Raw genomic sequence first — 19,740 nt, 5'->3', positions numbered from 1 at the left:
CAGGCCTGTACATTTATACCCATCAAATGTGATGTGGGTTTTTCAGTATCCTAATCTGTATTTCTGCAATGCTCCATGAGGCTAAACTCTGATTATGATCCTAGGGATCATATGATGCATAAATATTTACCCAGACCATGAATGAGTGATGAAGTGAGGTGTTTAATGACATATGGTAAGAAAGTAGCGATGGTGACTAGAGTTAAAAGAAGTTTTGTACAATGTGTTGTCTCCAACGCAATCCTGCTGCAGTGTTTGGATGGTCCCCCTCATTTTGACGAGCAGCATCCTCCTCTTCCTCCTCTTCAGGCATTTGTGGGTCTGGTTCATAGAGGGGAATGTTCCTCCTTACACAAATGTTGTGCAGGATGGCAGAGTTCAAAATGATCTTGCAGACCATTTCAGGTGAATATAAGAGGCTGCCTCCGGTGATGTCCAGGCACCTGAATCTTGACTTCAGGATGCCAAAAGTCCTCTCTACTATGGTGCATGTCCTCCGATGTGCCTCATTATAGGCACGCTCTGCTGCTTTGCTTGGGTTTGCAAATGGGGTCATGATCAATGGCTGGATCCAATAACCCTGATCAGCTGAAAGAGAAAATGATTGTAAATATTTGGATGTTGCTTGCACCTTGATTATCACTTTGCATGGCAGTTGTTATCTTGTGTCATCTGTGACTCATCTGTGTTTGTGTTATTGTGTGGGATCCTAGGCTTCTAGGATGTTCTTTCAGCATTGGGTTGTTTATTTATCTAAACTGGTGTTTGGCTGATTGATTGGTTATCAGCGGCATATTTGTAAACTTGCAGTTCATTGTGTATCTCCCATGCATTATGTCATGTGAAAGAAGTGTCCATGTGCCTTCACTGGAGGTGGCATGATACTTTCACACACACAATTGATTCCACAGTTGCACTATGTAGCCTGAACATCCCATCCAATTCATCATATGTAATAGCATGTGAAAAAGAACAGTGAGGCCCTTTGATTTGGCTAGGTGACAATGTACAACACATCTCCAAATGTTGGCAGCACTGAAGTGTTCACAATTGACAATGCACAAATATACCATGTGTGACACGTTCTATGCAGACCTATTTTTGTGCCCTCACCAAGTTGGCTCATGTGCAAACGTGTACCTTCACTACTGAACCTGGTTCACGTAAGCTGGCTAACTTTGTTGTGGGGGTGAAGGTTTAAGTGTCAGAAGGTCCATATGCTCGTACATCTGTTGTGTATATGTGTAATTGTGTCAATCCGTATGTGTAGCAATGTGCACTTTGCAATATTGTCACATCTATATGTGTTCTAAGCACAGTCCACTTGCTTATTGGTAGCAGGCAATGTCAACCCAGGAGTGTTTTGAGATGTTGGTGCTGCCTTAATGATTACATGTCACCTTCATCTGAGTCATCATCATCATGCTATGTATCTCATGTTGTTTGACCTGCAGTGAAACACACTACACATGCCTTACACAGTATGTATTACTTGGAAGGGTATGTTATTGAGTGTTACTGATGTGATATTGAAAGGTTCATCTTCCAAGTTGTACTGGCAGTTAAGGCCATTTCATTGTCACTGTGTGGTTTTAAATTGGTCCCTTGTGTCTGTGGAGTGGCATCTGTTGTTATTTGCATCTGTCATTTGTCCATAGGTGAGTATCCCATTGGGTCAGGATATCAAACATGACTAGCAGTGTCATAACCTCAGGTCCTTCCTGGCCACATGTCAACGTAGTGGTGTATGTGTTGTGTGTCCTACAGGGTTGCTGTGCTGTGTGTATATAACTAGGTTTCTGTACTTACCAACAAGTAGGCCATTTCTATATCGTCCATCCTAGAAGTGTTGATTGATGGTGCAGTGGTGGAAGATGAATGAATCATGTACACTCCCAGGATTCTTTGCCACGATGTTGGTGATCAATCCTTGGTGATCGACAATGGCCTGCACATTGATGGAGTGTGTGTGCTTCCTGTTGCGGTATAGATGCTCAGTTGCAGCAGGTGGCACAATCAGTACATGTGTGCAGTCAATGGCACCAAGCACATGGGAGCAGCCATTGATTTGGTAGAAGCCCTGTTTGGTCTCCTGCTGCTTTTGCTGTGTGATGGGGAAGCTTATGTGGCGGGGTGTGAGGGGGATGATGGCATTCAGCACCTTGGGTAGGAAGACAGAGATTGAGGGCTGTGAGATCCCGGCAACCAGGGCACCAGTGGTTTGAAAAGAGCCACTTGCCAACATGTGGAGGACAGCTAGCAGCTTGGTCTCTGGTGGAATGATTTAGGGTGTCTGCAAGCTGGGTGCCAACTGTGGCTCAATGTGGCGCAGCAGCTGCTGTATGGCTTGCCAGTTTAATCTGTACCTCTGGATGATGTAATTTTCCCTGAGGCCCTGAAGGGTTGTCCTGGTGCGGAATATCCTCTCCTGCCTTTGGCGTTGCCTTTGGGATCCCTACTGGTGTGGTGGAAGCTGCTGCTGTTGGTCCTGTGCTCTGCGTCTTTATGCAGCTGGATGAATAGCACCTCCATGTCTTCCTTTTGGAGCCCTGATGTTGCTTCTGTGTGTTTTCCTTAAGTACTGGTGTGTTTGCCCCATTTTAACGCCTGCCCTGACCCAGGTGTTAATTTTTGACGCAAAACAGGCTGTGCGTCATTTTGGGACTCCCCCTCACAGCCATGCGGCATTTTTCTGCGGTTGGATAAATATGGTGCACGGGTGTTTACGTCATTTTTTGGACGGGAACGTCTACCTTGTATGTCATTAACGCAAGGCGGTTTCACGCATCCAGAAAATGACGCACACTGAGAAATTTTTACGTTCGCTGGGGTCGGGCGTCAAAGTATAAATATGGTCTTCGTTTTGCACAGAATTTGCGTAAAAACAAATTGCGCTAATCTGGAGCAAGTAGACTATAAATATGCCCCTAAATGTTGCTTCTTGACAACTCAATGACGTGCGCAAAGGGATAAGAACCAATCATCAGTGTGTGAAAAAATGTCTAGTTATATCACTGATTTGAAATGTCAATTGTATTGGACTAATAGTTATCGTATGATTTTCTGACCATTGACAACGTGGGGGCAACTTTAATTGAACCGCACTGCACTGAGAACCTTTGGTGCTTCTTCTTGGTGGCCACTCTCATGAGCTCTTCTCTGGGTCACTTTGATACTTTTCTATTGGGAGTTTACTCTTGTTATTTTTATACTCCATGCATAAATGCTGGTGTTTCTCTCTTGCGCTTCATGCTTAAAGCTCTATGTGCCTTTGCTGCCTTAGAAATTTCTCTTAATGGTTTGGAGAAATAAGAATCCCCAATTCTGAACCATTACCCCTTTTCATGTCCTGTTGCTGATGCTTCCCGAACTGATGCCTGCCTGACGAAGACTAATCACCACTTGCTGCTCCATAAAACAACAGGTAACCTAATCTGCAAATGTCTTTATAGTTGATTTGTCTTCTGTTTCTAGGTACTAACTGCTGCTTTTGATAGAGCCATAGTAAGATGTTTTCCAAATTTGTGTTGACTAAAACATTTGCATGAAACCCAACATGCTGATGCTAATCTGACAGAGAGTCTATTCAACTAAAATACTGATTTTATGTTGCTCAGTTGCTGAATATCTCAGTGTATGTTATTTCTATTGCGCAATTACTCTTATTGCTGTTTTGTACTCTGATCTTAGAAAGACTAATCGTAAATGCTTTAATTAAGTTGAGATTCTTTAGAAGATTCGGTCAACCAGTGTTGTTTTTGTACTTATATCATGTGGTTTTGAGACTAATTCATGTGATGCTATCATTGTTAATTTAGGGAAATAAACTCCCTAACTGATACTAAAGGTGTGGTTATTTGTGACCAAATGGGTCATGGTGTGTGAAATGTTCTGTCTCTAAAGATTTTAGTTGATTGCTTTGTTGATATTCATGATATGTGCAAACTTGAGGATGTGATTGTCTTAAACAAGTCCAAAGGTTCATCAACATCATACATGCATCTCCTTATCAATTTATTGCAATAAACCAATAAGGTGCGACACGCCAACAGAAATGGTAGCAGAGGATGGTCTGTCTCTTTAAGAGCACATCCTTGAGTATAGTTCATGGTTTGTCTCCTTAAGAGATCACCATAAAGTCCTGTCGATAATATAAGAGATCAAAAATTGATTTGGTTGAGATTTTTCAGATGATGCAAAATAGAGAGAAAATGTGTCCCTAAAAGCCTAGGATGACTTTCCCAGGTCCTCGGAGTTTGCCTATGCCTGTTTGAAATGTTCCCGGCATTCTAGTGACAGGGTGATTGAAATAGGTTTTGCGCTTACACAGCTTTAACATATCACAGGTGAATTGTGATGTTTGTAAGGATATTAGGGGAGTTTGCATACTCCAAATGAAGATATAGAAGGAGTTTGCGTACTCCGAAGTGTGAGAGTAGGGAAGTCGTCTAACTTCACATGTGTATGGCGCTTATTGCTCAAATATTGTCCACATGTTTGTTGGTATACAGGCCCTGCAAGGTCTAAGACTCCACAGTATATTGAAAAAGTGTATGAGACACTTGGTTTTTGCTGTCATTTGTCTGTTTAATAGGCCAATTGGGTGAGGTCGACAAGTCGCTGTGTGTCAAAGTGAGTGAAAGGGAATTTTGACTGACATCTGGCAAGTCGTATGTGCACCAGGACAGACCCACTGATCCGTTGAGAGTAAAATTTACGGGTCAAATTTTGCTTGCAAATCAGGGAAATTGAGAAAGACAGAGTAGCTGCTAGAGCGAAACACCTTCAGTGAAAATCTGTAAGGTTTCTGAAGCGATTGTGTTACTCTACCTGTAGTAAACAAACAAATTGGGTTTTGTTTTTGGTTGAAGTGCTCGCAATAATTTTCCATTAGTTTAGTGTGAATCTCAATGGAGAAGGGCAAGCCACAAGACTTTGTCAGTCGCTGTACATGTGAGTATGACGTCATTGGAGCTGGCCTGGGATAGGTTGGTTAGTGACAAGGGTTGCGCACGGATTGGTTAGCGATTGATTGAAGTAGCATAAAAATGTGCAAAGATGACATTTTTCAAAGCATTAAGAGTGCCCTAAGAGAAGTGTATATTCCAACATCAATAGGGGAAACTACTCCACCAGAAGATACACCCGCATATGTAGTTTTCGAAGAGCGGGATGCTGCGCCATGTCTTTGGTTAAAACAGTGGTGCAAGGCGACAGAATAAGAGGGGCTACTTAAGGAGGATGATGTATGAAATTAAGCCACTCCCAAGACCACCACAGTTCGAAGCATTAGCAATCTGGGAAATAGTGGCTAGACAGCAAGAACAGTTAAAATTTGAGAGAAGAATAAAAAAGGCAGAAAAGACACTAGCGGAGGCTAGATAGGACAGTGATCAGAAGTTTTGGAGATCTGAGACTTTACAGGGAATTAAATTATTTCCTGCAATTACAGAGGATAACAAGAAAGAAGGGAGGAAAGCTCCCAAGAAGGAAAATAGAAGTCCTTCTGAGGGTAGAGAGCAGAAATCAAAAGAGACTAGGAAGTCTTTGACATCTGACTAAGAGTCAGATGATGACGAGTTCATTTTACAATTGTTGAGGAACCGTCCTCCACAATATGCAGCACAAGAAAGAGGTCTGAGCACTAATGTAAATCCTACAGCTCTGACAATAGTTAACCTGACACAGAGTCTGGTACAGAGTAGTCTGAGTGTACCTACTACATCAGCAGTTCAAAATCCAATACCACAGCCGAGTATTTCCAGAATTTAGCCTGACGTGCCTATTGTAGATACTTCAACAAATGTAACAGTGCCGATTGGACAGGTTTACCAGAAACCAACATTGGTTCAGATGGATTCAACTCCACACTTATTGCCTCAAATACCGCCACAAAGGATTCTGAAGTTTACCCCTGTGACAGGAACACAGATAGAGATGTCTATACTGATGAGTCAGAATACGGAAATGATGCACCCCCAAAATCCAAATGTTAGACCAAGTCCAGACTCATTGTCAGTACCCGTTACTATTGGTCCAGTTATATCATTGTTTGCCCAATGAAACAACAGACAAATGGCCAGGGAATCCTAAGTCAGAATTTAATGGGAGAAAGACTAGACGGGAATGCAGGAATAGTATCCCCCATGAGACAGACCCTTGATGAAGCAGGATCATTATTAGATTTGAGCCCTTATAGAGTTCTTCCAAATACTGTAGCAGGGTCACATGTCATTTCCAATCTGAAATTAATGACACCACAACCTCCCAAGCTGACGGCACAGCAGTTGCCAAGTAAACAGCCTAATAACATTTCACTACAAGGTTTGACAGCCCAACAATTGACTGAATGGTTGGAAAAGTTGAATAGTCCGCAAGGTGTTTTCACTGGATGGAATTACCTAAATTATACTAGACTTGTAATGGAAGTAGAGAAATTGATTGAAAGGACAATGGGAGTAAATAGACTTGAGTTATACACAGAAGACAAACTGAGATACTTGTGTCCAATAGTCACTAAGAGAACAGGAATTGTACATCAGAAATTGGTAGAGGTCACAGACAATTACGACATAGACCTTGAGAAAACTAAACACTTAAAGAGGAGTTACAGGTTAGAGTTCAATGCAAACGATTTCGAACGCATGAGAACTGCAAGAATGAAAAGAAAGAGAGATTCTGATATTCCCCCTGCAAACATGCCGCAGGCTGAGGAAGCAGTAAACATACTACAGATGAGAGAAATTCCAAGAGGGAACTTTGTTCACGTCCCTTGGAGCCGAAGCGACATTCTGTCATTTACAAATGATTACCCCAGACTGAGGGAGAAGCACATAGAATAGTAGCAGCAGACAGACAGGTTTGTGAAACATGTAAAATGCCTATGGGAAGACTTAAATACTCTGTTAGAGACAGTAGTCCCAGCAGATTTATGAGAGGAATGCAAGAGGAGTGTATATTGGCCAACAAGGGAACCAGAGAGAGATCCAGCGACAGGTGTACCATCTCCTGAAGTAATGAGACAAGGATTTCGCCCAAGAACATTGATTGGCAGTGCATAGACAGGACAGCCCAGGAAGTGAAAGAGTCGATTCACGCCTACTATGAGAGATTGTTGCAGGCATTTAAAACTTAAAGTTGTACAGAAACAATCGAGCTGAATGATACGATTAATTTTGTGTTCAGATTTGTCGAAGGTCTGAAACCTAAAACTAGCCAGATGATTAAAAGTCATTTTATTTGCTGGAAAGGGAAGCCAATTGATGAAGTGTTGTAGCATGCAAAATACTGTAGTGACGAGATTGAATTGAAACAGACAAAGTTGAAAGAAAAGGCAATGGTGATGCAGATTAAAGCAGCACAGGCAGGGATTCAGGGAGGTTTTCCGTTGCAGCCGCAACAGGGAAACATGTTGTTCCAAAGTCAAGGCAGAGGAAGAGGCCATGGAGGAATGGGAAGTGTGAATCATGGTCCTGATTTGAATACGGTGGTGGTGCAAGGTGAAGCACAGGGAATGAAAAGAATGTTACCATGTCACGCTTGCAGAGGCCTCGGGCATTGGAAACAAGAGTGCAGGAATGCAGCAGGTACACAATTGATGCAACCTCAAGTGCAAATGGTACCTAGACAATAAATCCAAATACCTCAAGCCCCAATGGAACAGCAGCAAGTGATGCTTTCTCAGGCGGTCACAGGCCAAAGGTTTAACCAGAGTAATAATACTGTACACCAATTCCTCTTACACAGTGAGAACGGAATAAACGATGATTGGGTGAGCGAAAGTTCAGATGAGGAAGAATGTGTGTTGGCTGCATCACTAGAGGTAGATCAGAAAGGTCCCTACGTTAAAGGAAAGGTGAAAGGTCACAAAATCTCATTCCTGGTCAACACTGGAGCTACACGCTCTACAGTGAGAACTGCAGAAGTTCCAGACCTTCCCCTTCCAGGGAAAACAGTCCAAATTGTAGGAGTTGCAAACCAATATTTGACTAACCCAATTACAGAACCAGTCCCTGTCAAAATTGGCAATTTTAGGGGATTGCACAAATCTGCGGTTTGTGACTCGAGCCCTGTGTACTTATTGGAAAGTGATTGGTTGTGCAAAACGAAATGTTCGATTACTTGCTTAAACGATGGGATTGAAATTCAGACGAAAAATGATGATGAAGATGATTTACTTACGGAGACAAACAATAACACAGTAACCGAAGAATACCCTCTGATTAGCTTTCCAGTTTTCACTGTGAGAGATCTTCCTTCTGATTTACAGGGATCTGTTATAACGAAGGTGTGAGATTTTTATGGGAAAAGACATTGGTCTGATAAAAGGGGTTGAGCCAGTTAAAGTTACAGTTAAGCCAAATGTAGTTTTTCCCCACGTTCCGCAAAACCACTAACAAAAGAGACGATCGACAGTGTAGCACCAATAATTGAAGACTTCCTAGACAAAGGTGTGCTGAAAGAAGTGCTGAGCAGTCTGTGTAATTCACCAATGTTGGGATTGCGAAAGCCATGTGGGAAAGTTCAAACTGTTCAAGATTTGAGAAAAGTAAATGGCATTGTGGTTAAATGTTGCCCAGTGGTACCCAATCCTGCAGTGATCATGTTTCAAATTCCATGTGATTCCGAGTGGTTCACCGTATTTTTTTTGAGGACAGACAATTTCTCTTCTGTTTCCAATTCTTAAATCAAGTCTATTGTTGATGTAGGATTCCACAACAGTTTTCAGAATCACCTTCCATTTTCAACCAGATTTTGAAAAAGGACTTAGGGGTCATTACGACCCCGGCGGTCGGTGCAATAGTGGAGGTATTACCGCCAACAGCCTGGTGGTACCTACCTCGACTATTATGAGATTGGGGGTTTGGCCAAAGCCAAACCGCCAAGTTAGCACACCGACCGCCATGGCGGTAACGACTGCTGGGGTGGAGACTTCAGTCTCCAGCCCGGCGGCCGTCACTAGGCCGTCCATGGCATTTTGACCCTACCCACCGCCATGGTTTCCGTGGTTTCTGTACCGCCACAGAAACCATGGCGGTAGGCACTGTCAGTGCCAGGGAATTCCTTCCCTGGTACTGATAGGGGTCTCCCCCTCCCCCCTCCCCAGAGTCCAGAGTGGTAAACGCATTGTGCGGTAATGGATGCATGGTAAAAGCATTGGTTGTTAAGACATACATCATCTCAGAAAGCAGTGAAAGGGAGGCTAACTTGGGTCCTCTAATTTATGTTCCTTTTAATGCACTTTGCACTGGATTTTGAACTGTGAGAGTGGCAGACTTCTTTTACTGAGCAACTTGAGAGTAACAAACCAAATAATGCATAACCATGAGTTTCCAAATGTGCAGATTTCAACTGGTTCATCTTCAAAGCCTGACACTGATGAGACAACTGGGCTGTCTAGAGGCACACTTTTAACAAATGCAAATTGTAGCATGGTGCACGCATGCTGGCTGGCTGTAAAGAAGACATGGACACCGGGTGGTTATTTGCAAGTTGTAAAAGTAACCAACTCCACCCATATAACCGGCTATATTTATTAAGTATCTGACAAAGGACGCCAGAATGTATCAAAGTGCACATGCACAGGGGAAAATACCTGGAAAGCCCCTCCTTCAGGCATCCTATGTGGTGGTGTTCTACCATGATGCAACACTACATCCCTCCCTTAACATGGAGTTGTAGAAACTAAACAAGAACCAAAACACTCATTACAAAGTCACTAAACAGCAAAAACCTGACAAAAAGGTGGTGGGGGCATTTGTGCAACCTTCAGAGTGGTGTGCTGGCTCCCCCACTCTTTTAGCTAGCCAAAAAGCCTACATACCATCAAGATGGGGTTGGTTAAGATCTCAGATGATACCACCCTGTGCTGCCCCTCTTGGTTGGTGCCTGGGTGGCTTTGACAGTCTCTGGAGAGTCTTAAAGCACCATTGTTTTGCTCACTGGGAGGCAGCATAGGGAGTGGAAGTTTCAGGACTGGTGGTGCTGGAGGTGAACTATATGGATCTGGGGTGTCACTTAAGCCTCCTCTTTAATGCCCCACCGAGGCTGTGCTGGCTTCCCAGGGGTGTACATTCCAATAAGCCACCATTTGATGATCCGCCATTGTGTAGCAGGGGCAATCTTCTGAAATGTTTCAGGTGATAGTCTCTGCTCCTTTCTTGGTGGTTATCATAGTGTCTTTGACATCTGTGATTGTGGTGGAACTTTCCTCCTGGGTGTTGGTCCTTAACCAACACTTTGTCTTATATGTGAAAAGTGTGACAACTGACATGCTGCTGGTGCAAGGTGTATTCATTGCTGCATGCTCATCAGGAGTTGGAGCAGTTCGGAGGTTAGGTTGCTGTGCCCACAGAGGGATGTGGGGATTGGTGTCCCTTATAATCTGGCAAAAACACATTCATCTCAGGGCAATGCTGGTGGCGGAGTGAGGCGTTTGCCAATACTTTCATAGAAATGTGTAAATGGAGCTCTCCACATTCTTGGTTTCCGCTCCAGCAATACAGATAATTTTGGTTAAAGTCCTCACAAGCCTCTCCACCTCCCCGTAAACTTCTCCACCTTCCTGTTGGCTTGGAGCCAACTCAGTGTGATGCCATCTCGGCTTAATGCAATCATGCTTTGTATTCTGTGAATGGAGATATTCATCTCATTCACGACTGCTGAATGGTGGGTGGTTGTTGGTGCGGATCTCCTCAATCAGCCCATGGTTGGCCATAACTTTCTCAACTTTCGGGATGACGTCTGGTGCTGAGGTAGTTGGCATGTTCTCCACTTCTGGATATCGAGAGAAGTCATCTATGAAGATGACCATGTGTGAGCCGTCATCAAGGCTGCCAAAATCCATGCTTTCAGGCCACCACAGGGTGGTGGATCCTTCCTCTGTGATAAAAGGTGCAGGAGGTTAAGTTTAGTTGGCCGCTTGGCAGGCGGGAAGGTCCCTAACAACCTCTTCCACTTGTTGATTCAGGCTAGGAAACAAGACTTTGCTTCTAGGCATGTTTTTGGACTTTACCACCCCTTTGTGGGATCAAAGAGCTAGGAGGACTGCTCTACGTTTGACTGCTCGGAAGGACTAGTCGAGGCCCTCACATGAGAAAGCCCACTGTTTCTGGGAGTTCCTGCCGAACATGATGTAAGGATTGGAGTGTTAACCTTGATTCTTCAGTGCAATGTGTAAAGTGGCAGGGGAGAGCAATCCAGTCACCAGTTAGTACTGCTTGGAATGCAATTTGTAGGCAGTCATCTTGTTCAGTGGCTTCCACAATGTCTGATAGGGACATGGGGATTGGCTTAGATCATTTAACAGCAAGGCAGGCGTACTCCTTGGTGTCCTGTGCTTCCTTGGCATCACAGGGGGTAGCAGGCTGCGTGTGACATGACAAGAATCCTGCAGGGTTGCAAGTGCCTGGTCAATACACTACAGTAAAGTTAGACTCTTGTAAATGCAGGATCCATTTCTCAATTCTCTGGGGTGATTTGGATACAGATTCTCGGATCAAAGGGATTAATGGTTTATGGTCAGTGAAGATGGTGAAAGTGTGGCCGTACAAATGCATTTAGATATGACCCACCCTCAGTTAATTTGCGATGACCTCCCTCTCTATTTACGAGTACTGTTGTTTGGTAGACATAAGCGCTCGGCTCACATAGGCAACTGGGGCCAAGTCTCCACAATCTTGACACTGGGACAGTACGGCTCCCAGTCTGATGGGACTGGCATCCACTGCAATCTGAGACTTGTTCTCAGTGTTGAAGCAAACTAGCATTGTTTCAGCGGATAGTGCTTCTTTTGTGTTGTGAAATGCCTACTCTTGCTCTTCTCCCCCCACCCATGGCCTGGTCGACTTGGTGAGTTCACAGAGGTGGCCTGTGACGTCCGACAGGTTCTTCATGCACCGTTCGCAATGAGTTACCATTCCAAGGAATCTGCGGACTCTTGATATGGAGGTAAGTGCTGAAGCATCTAACATGTCCCTCACTTGTGCCGGGTCAGGTCCTATCCCCCTGGTTGGAGAACTGGTAGCCAAAGAAGCTGATGTTCTTCCTTAGCAACTTGCACTTCTTTGTGAAGCGTTAAACAGTGATCTCTTGGTGAGCAGAGCTTGGAGGAGGGTAAAATGGGTGTCCAACATCGGGCATGTACCAAGATGTCATCACCCATGTTTTATCCCCCAGGGAGGCCAGTCAACACCTCTCTGATCATATGTTGGAAAACCTTTGCCACGCTTGATATGCCGAAGTTCAGCCGTGTATAACTCCAGAGACCCAGGTGTGTGGAGAAAGTTGTTATGTGACATTAGTCTGAAAGCAACAGTATCTGGTGGTAGCCAGACCTGAGGTCCATTTTGGAGAACCACTTCAATCCTGAGAGTTATCCAGTGATGTCATCAATAGTAGGTGTCAGGTGACGCTCTTAGTGGCCAGATTGGGCTCTCTCATGTCAAAGCAGATCCATCAGGCTGTTTGGGTTTTTTCACAACCACAATAGGGGAGACCCTCAGAGTCAGCCCAATCACTTTTTCAATGATGCTAGCTTCCTCGAGGAGCCCCAGCTCCTGCTCCATTTTGGGGCAAAGATGGAAGGCTGCAGGTGCAATCAACTCGTCGATACGCAGGTGGACTGTCTTGCCCTTGAGATACCCAATGCTGTCGAACAGGGGGGGGGTAAACTCTTGCAAAAGTCTGTCCTTATAGTTTACATGAACACTGAAAGTGAAACACACCAGTTAAAATCCTAGGGGGTTTGGCAACTCAGTAGGAACTCAGCACCTTCCTGAGACACATAGACTATGGCTTTTGCAGAGGTGGCCTGATGGGTGACTTCAGCATGGAAAGCTCCTGCCAGTTGCAGAGCTGAGCGATTACCAAAATCGTAACCTTAACATTGGTGGCGTGGAGGGCAGAGAACCCCCAGGTTGTGGTATAGATCTGCACGAATGACATTAATGGAGGCACCTGTGTTGATAAGAGCAGTGATCAGTTGTCCTTGGACTTTAAGGAGGAACGTTGGTGCAGACCAGGGTGTTGTGCTGTGCCGTTCAATGGTTTGCACTACATGAATGACTTATTTCTCGTTGTCATCCATGTCAGTCTCTGCCAGTGCATCAGGGTGCGTACTGACAGAGCGGGTGCTCCGCTTCACCTGGTCTACCAATTGTTTCTGGATAGAGCAGCATACCTTGGAAATATGATTCAGTTTCCTTAATGCACTTTACGGTTTGGCTGATGGCCGGCTTTTAAGAAATACAATGTGGCAACATTGGGCTGGTCAAATAAAATTGGATCCTGCATAGAGCTCTAAAAGTCGACTTTCAGCCTGCCGTTTTTTATACTTTATAAATGTTTGGCTCACCATAAATGTGGAAACCACTGGGAGCAGTAGCGGATGAAACAGGGGGAGCAGGTCCTTTAAATCCCCTGAAAAGCTTTTCAAGATGGTTATAGTCGTGTGACATTGAGCTCTGTGTTTACTTGCAGCTCTTTATTCATCTGTTGTGATGCAAGCACGCCCAGTGGATAGTGGGTTATGACACCACTAGGCACTAAGGAAAAGGTCACGTTATGTGACATTACGTGCTGCTATATTGGATGGTGATGAACTTTGTTTCCCTCATTGGCATTGTGGTGGTTTTGCAGTGTGTGGGCCGATATTCTGAAAGATTTGATAGCGCTGCGACAGAAACTTTACAATGCGTTGGACTGGGTTGATGGAGAATATCTGGGGAGAATATCATTGAGATCAGCTTTATGTTTTTTTTAAGTTCTCAAATTTTATTTATTTCACTTTCTTTTAATGTTTAACAAGGATAACACTGTCCTCCGTCATGAGTGCACGAAAATTCTCCTTATCACCCCCACAAACATTCTGGCCTGCTGGTGGTAATCTGTGTATGAAATTACCAGAATGGAGGGCATGTTTTCTGAACTACATTGCTACTGTTGATGAAAAGGGAAATGTGTCAGCTGAAGAGAAAAAAATAATATTTTTACATTCTGTTGGTCCAGAAGGCTTGAAAATGTACGGTCATATGGCTAGGGATATGGGGGGTGGAGGTGATGCTAATGTTTGTGAAAAAGTTATTAGCGATTTCAATTGTTATTTTCCCCCAAATGTATGTACTAGAATTATTAGACACGTTTTTCAAAACAAAAAAAACAGGAACTTAATGAAGCTGTTGATTAATATGTGGCAAACTTTAGAAGGTTATCTTTTTATTGCAAATTTTAACCTTTGTATGAAGATGTAATAAGGCACTGGGTAGTTATTCATGTCAGCAATCCGGCTTCCTAGGAAAGGGTGTGGGTAAATGGAGTAGAGGAATTGTAAGGCGTTTTAGCTATAGTCAGAAAAGCTGCATTGTCAAGTAATAGCAAAAAGCATTCAATATTGACATTGGTGATAGACATTGTGAAGTGGTAGGTAAGGTGAAGGGTAAAACACATTTAAAAAATACCAATGTTTATAGAAAGTACTTGGAAGTTTTGGGGGAAATAGAGAAGAATTAAGATGTTACCGTTGTGATAGCAATGCACATTTGGTATAGAATAAGACATGTCCAGCTTTCAAGCAAGAATGCTCTATATGTGGTCTTTTTTTTTTTAATTTGTTTATTAACTTTTGTTATATATAGTGCAATGTTTACAAGCATGATCATGATAGTACAGCAGGCTACATTATTGGCTTTAATCATTCTGTGTACATCTTAATACTTTGATAGGTTAATCGCCTTATCAGATTCCAGACGAGTACGAGTAAACATTTTGTTTCTGCATTGCAATAACGACTACTACATGTGGTCTTTAGAATGGTGTGGATGTATAGCACTGGGACGACTGTTTGCAGCTGTGCCCTACAAATGTTTTTTATTGACTAATGAATAGAACCATGATTAATGACATGACTGTTTGTTCTCCTTTTGAGATCATGAGAGGTAGGTACTCAAGAACAAAGAGTAAAGCTTTGTGGTTAACAGAGTCGTCATTTGGAGGTGTTGTGATGGACATATTGGAGGAATAATTGCGAATACCCGTCAGAAATATAGGGAATATTACGACTCAAAAATGGGGTCTTTAAAAGATCCTTTGGTGGATGTAGGAATGGAGTTAAAGTGAAGAAACTATGGAAAGTAAGCAAGAGGGAAAGCCAATTTTTAGAGCATCTTGGGGCGTGAAGGTATTGAAGAATGAAGTGCTAGTAAGTAATGGCAAAGTCTGGAATTTAAGAAGCATAGCTGTGCTGAAAGGTGACAAAGAGGTGTATGAGAACTGCATAGGATCAGATAAATTTGATGTGGCTTTGGATTTTTTGATTGGAAATGAGCATGTATCATATGTAGACAGGATGCTCAGTATGGTGCTAATGGAAAGAGTGCAGAAGGAGGACAGAATGAGGTAGAAGATGATTGTGTGGTGGAGAACGTGTAAGAAAGTAGTGTGGTCGAGGGGATTGCGAATGTGGAGATGATGGAAGTGGCTACTGCGAGATGTGTTCCAGACGTGATTAACAACAAGGAGGTTGTGGAAATGCTTCTGGGAGGTTTATACCAGATATAGCAAATATGAATAGCAAGAAAATAATAAGGAAAAAAACTAAATGACTGTTGGATTATATTTGTGAGGAGAAAGATGAGGCTAATGGTTGATAATGCTTATGGTGAGATGCAGGGGGGTTCTTTTTTTTAGTTAACTATTTTTTTTTTACTTTCATTTTATCTTAATAATAGGTTGACACTGTCTTTTTGGCACTGTTAACTGAGGGAGATGTTCTGTGTCATGTTACTTTTAGTTGTTGCTATGTTACTTATTGTAAGCACCTGATTCTGATTCGGGAAGGTGTATTGAGCGGGAATTCGGACAGTTGCCGAGTAGTTGGAAGAAGCTGTGTGCGCCTCCTCATCGTAATGTTTTGGTATGGAATAAACTTCACGTTAAAGACGTTCGTGTGTCTGCATACGTCTTTATGGTAATTGCTACTCAATCTACCAGGACTGTGAGTGACTAAAAAGTTGCGGATTCCAGTAATTAAAACCTTTGGCCGAGGTAAGCGTTGTTCCATTCATCCAAGAATCCTCCGCAGCATTTTTTCCTACTAATTACCCCAAAGTGTCACAGTGTGAGACCCGAAGGGGAGGTCACCACAAATCGTGAAATATGCAACCTTCCTGTGCATCTTTTCTATGTTACCTCAACAAGGTCCAGTGATTAGACGAAGAAGCCGTGGGGAAGCAGATTGTAACACCTCACACCTGTGGAAAAATACTTACACTATCTTTGCGTTTCGTCAACCTTCTCACGTGGCCCGATATCAACAGGGGGAACAGCCTCTCTTATCACTCCTTTAGATTGGTATTTTAGGGTAGAACCAATGCTGTCCTGAGATAACTCGCTTGGTTGTACACATCAGCATGAACGTATATTCACTAAAATGCCAGGGGTAGCGGTCGGAAGTGACATCACGTGCCCTTCAATTGATCTTCAATTTCACTCACACACACATGCTTACACACACACACACACACATTCACACTTACAAACTCTCTCTCTCACGTAAAAACACATATTCACCCGCAAGTACGCACACAACATACATTTAAAGGCATTTTTTTACTTATCTCAGCTCCCAGGGGCAGCTAATCGTACTCCATTTTTGATTACACTAATGATGAATAATAAAACATTACTCACTATTAGTGTAATAAAAAAAATGAGAGAAGTCAAAGAGAGTATAACCCTAACCGATGTCCATATGGGCGAACAGTCATTTTGCCACCGCTGAGGCCAGGGGTCGCAGAGACAGTTCTAGGGGTCGCAAGGGGCAAGCCAGAGGTCGCAGCTGCGACCCCTAATTGATTAACGTCCATGCACATCAAGATAGTACTATGAATTAGCACCCTCTACCAAATGGTGAGATGGATTCAGATTGTTGGTGGCTTATGGAACGTAGGTTCAACCCTCATAAAGCAGGTAGTTAATAGCCTGTATAACTGTTTGCACCATCACCAGGGCTCAGGTACATAATAGTAGGGTAAGCCATTAAGCGTTTTCGGGAGAAAGTGGTAACACTTAAAAATGTCTTTGTTCACAGGGTGAGTACTTCTGCTGCCAAAAACGAGGAAGCTTTTCTGACTGTGGGAGCAATAGTGAATACACAGGGTCCCATCAACCGCACGTCTATGGCATTGGGAAGTGCTCCCTCCGGCTGTGCCGAAGGTCCAGACACAACCCATCTTGTTCCCACCACAGAAGAACCAGCAGCCAAATGCCATGTCCTGCAGCCCCCTGAAGCGAAAAGAGAGCAGGCCACGTCCCCGGAGGAGAGGCTGCGTCCTCTTACAGAGAAGCTGCAATATTTGGTGAAGAAGGCAGAGGACTTCCAGACATATCTGCTGTACAGGTGAGGCTCAACAGAGCTGAGCAGGGAATGAGCACATTGCAACCCAAAGCACAGAGGGAGGCTGAGACCAGCTGCACATGTTTGGCGTGAAGACCCCAGTTAGGCGTGTGCAGAGAATGAGAGAACTACCTGCTTTAGTACTTGGGAGACCGAAAGGGGGGGGGAGGTGGGTACTATACGCCCTATTGAAGCGAGTAACACAGACCAAAAACGCTGCCAACGTTGGCTGTTAGGCCTTGGTTGTTAAAGGTTACTAAGCGTCATTCACCACCGGTGTGGCGGACCACGTACTGTTGTACGCAAACACATGTCCGATTTCTCCCTTTTTGCACCTGATGCTGTCGAGGTAGTTGTGTCAGGCAGTCAGTTATCACTCCAGGAGGTTATTTGGGGTTCGACGCTCAAACACAGTGTAACGTCATAAATAACCGTTACTAACACGAATGTTCCCTCGGTTATTAATATACCAAATAAATTATTTACTACAGATGAGTAAAATGTATATTTAAGAAGAGAAAGCCTCTCCACACAATTACCTTCTTTTCCATGTTTGCTACCTTTCTATCCCCCCACCCTCCTCTGACCAAACCAAGCTTGCAAGTGAAGGTCATTAGTGTCAATTGTTCCAGTACCAGGCCCATGTGCTGAGGAGGCTTCCCTCATCTGTGGGCCATATACTAGCTGTGCACTGGGAGCAAGTGCAGTTCAGTCATTAAATACCACTTATCCTCAGTTTATTTACTTTTGGCAACGTAGCGACCTTCAATGTAGTCAGCTCCACAATATGGTCAAATTGATGAAGTTGTTGAATGATGTGAACTTGATGTTGTTGGGGTGTAACATATAAACCTCAGAAGGATAAATCTTATAATGGAGAACCCAAAGGACTTTCAGATTAACAGAGTAGCTTGAAGCATCCAGTGAATAAGTCATGTCAAACAGTTCCTTGCTATTGCAGACTGACAGTAGTTTTCAACATTGTTCAGCTGAATAGAAAGAACGCCAATGACATGAACTGATACCCCCCTTTGCAGAAGCAGAGGGTGTAGAGGAGAGTTGGTTTTAAGGTGACTCCTTTTGTAGATTTAACTGCAATTGTCAATACTTTTTGCATTACCTCAGCTGTTATCTCCCCAGATTCCTGTGGGACACACTGCAAAGAATGATAGATTGTGTCCGATATAATTACTACTTTTGGTGTGGGTTGATCTAGCTGTGAGTATAAACATTGTTGAACAGTATTAAGAACAGTTCACTCTAGTACCTCTACTTGAGCACAAAATCCACGCTAACCGAGCAGTGCTTAGTGGTGGGCCGAATGCTTGACTTTTTGTTAATTACTTTAATTTTCTCTGTGTTGAATTACAATTGATGTGTTTTTGCTCACTGTATCACTACAAAGACAAATCATATGCGGATCATCTTCGATTCTGCTTCAATAGGAGCTGTCCACCCCAAACTACTGGGGCACATTCCTTCTAAAAAAGAAATAAGCAACCGCAGACCTTTGTTGGCGATGCTGATCCTCATCAGTGAGTTGCAGTTTGAGTGCTATGGCACAGGAAGCTACAGGAGCAATGTCTGAGCATGCACATTGCAAAAAAACTGATGGATTGGACTCTTGAATCATCTCATCCACTGGTTACTATTTTGGTCATCTGAAGATTTACGCTGGGGATCTCCTACTATCGGAGTCCGCTTAATGGAGGTTGCCACTATGTTGAAAGGAATCCCAGAACATACATCCTTTGGAAGTCACATTCAGTGTGTTTGTGCAGGTGATGTAGGGGGCGTTCCTTTTGTCTATGTTGATGCATTAGTAGTCATGATGATCTCAAGACTAGATTCCCTCTGGTAATCCAGAGATCAGTTTTCTGTCTGTAAATGCAATAATACTTATTTCTGTTCAGTGAGAATGTTTGTCTGAAAAGATGGTGTGTTGTGACTTCAACTGTTTTTCTCCAGCAGGGACAGAATGCGCAAGGAACAATTTGCCAAAGCAATGCCTACTTTTCTGATGGCGTGCCAACCATACCTCCTCTACATAGAGTCTATGTCCCGTGATGCAATACCTACCAGGAAGGTGCTGCAAGATGGTGTGAAAAAACAGGTAACTTTGTTGAAGCTGGCAGAGGCATGTAGCCTTGCAGGAAGAATTGTGTTCCCTCAGTAGAAGGAGAACATAAGTAGAGACTACAGATGGGTAACCTCCAAGGAGAGCCCAGAAATGGGAAACTTCACAGGATATTCCAAGTATTGGTAACCTCATTTGAGAGCTCAAGATAAATAGCTTTCATTGAGCAAGCATAGGCTGGAAGGACACAGAAAGTGGGGACATTAGTGGA

At 43.4% G+C, this 19,740-nt stretch overlaps 1 protein-coding gene across 1 annotated transcript in view; it reads left to right on the top strand.

The window, feature by feature from the left end:
• Positions 1 to 11,129: 11,129 nt before the first annotated feature.
• Positions 11,130 to 19,740, top strand: part of C4_2H19orf67 (chromosome 4_2 C19orf67 homolog) — a 33,703-nt gene continuing 25,092 nt past the window's right edge. Inside the window, exons 1-3 of the mRNA XM_069233180.1 lie at positions 11,130 to 11,134; positions 17,087 to 17,395; positions 19,364 to 19,505. Coding sequence (XP_069089281.1) covers positions 11,130 to 11,134; positions 17,087 to 17,395; positions 19,364 to 19,505 — 456 coding nt within the window. The remainder of the gene's footprint in view (positions 11,135 to 17,086; positions 17,396 to 19,363; positions 19,506 to 19,740) is intronic.

Source organism: Pleurodeles waltl, chromosome 4_2 (genome assembly GCF_031143425.1).
Source record: "Pleurodeles waltl isolate 20211129_DDA chromosome 4_2, aPleWal1.hap1.20221129, whole genome shotgun sequence".
Lineage (NCBI taxonomy): Eukaryota > Metazoa > Chordata > Amphibia > Caudata > Salamandridae > Pleurodeles > Pleurodeles waltl.
Note: the sequence above shows the minus strand (reverse complement) of the source record. Positions and strands in the feature narration are given on the sequence as shown.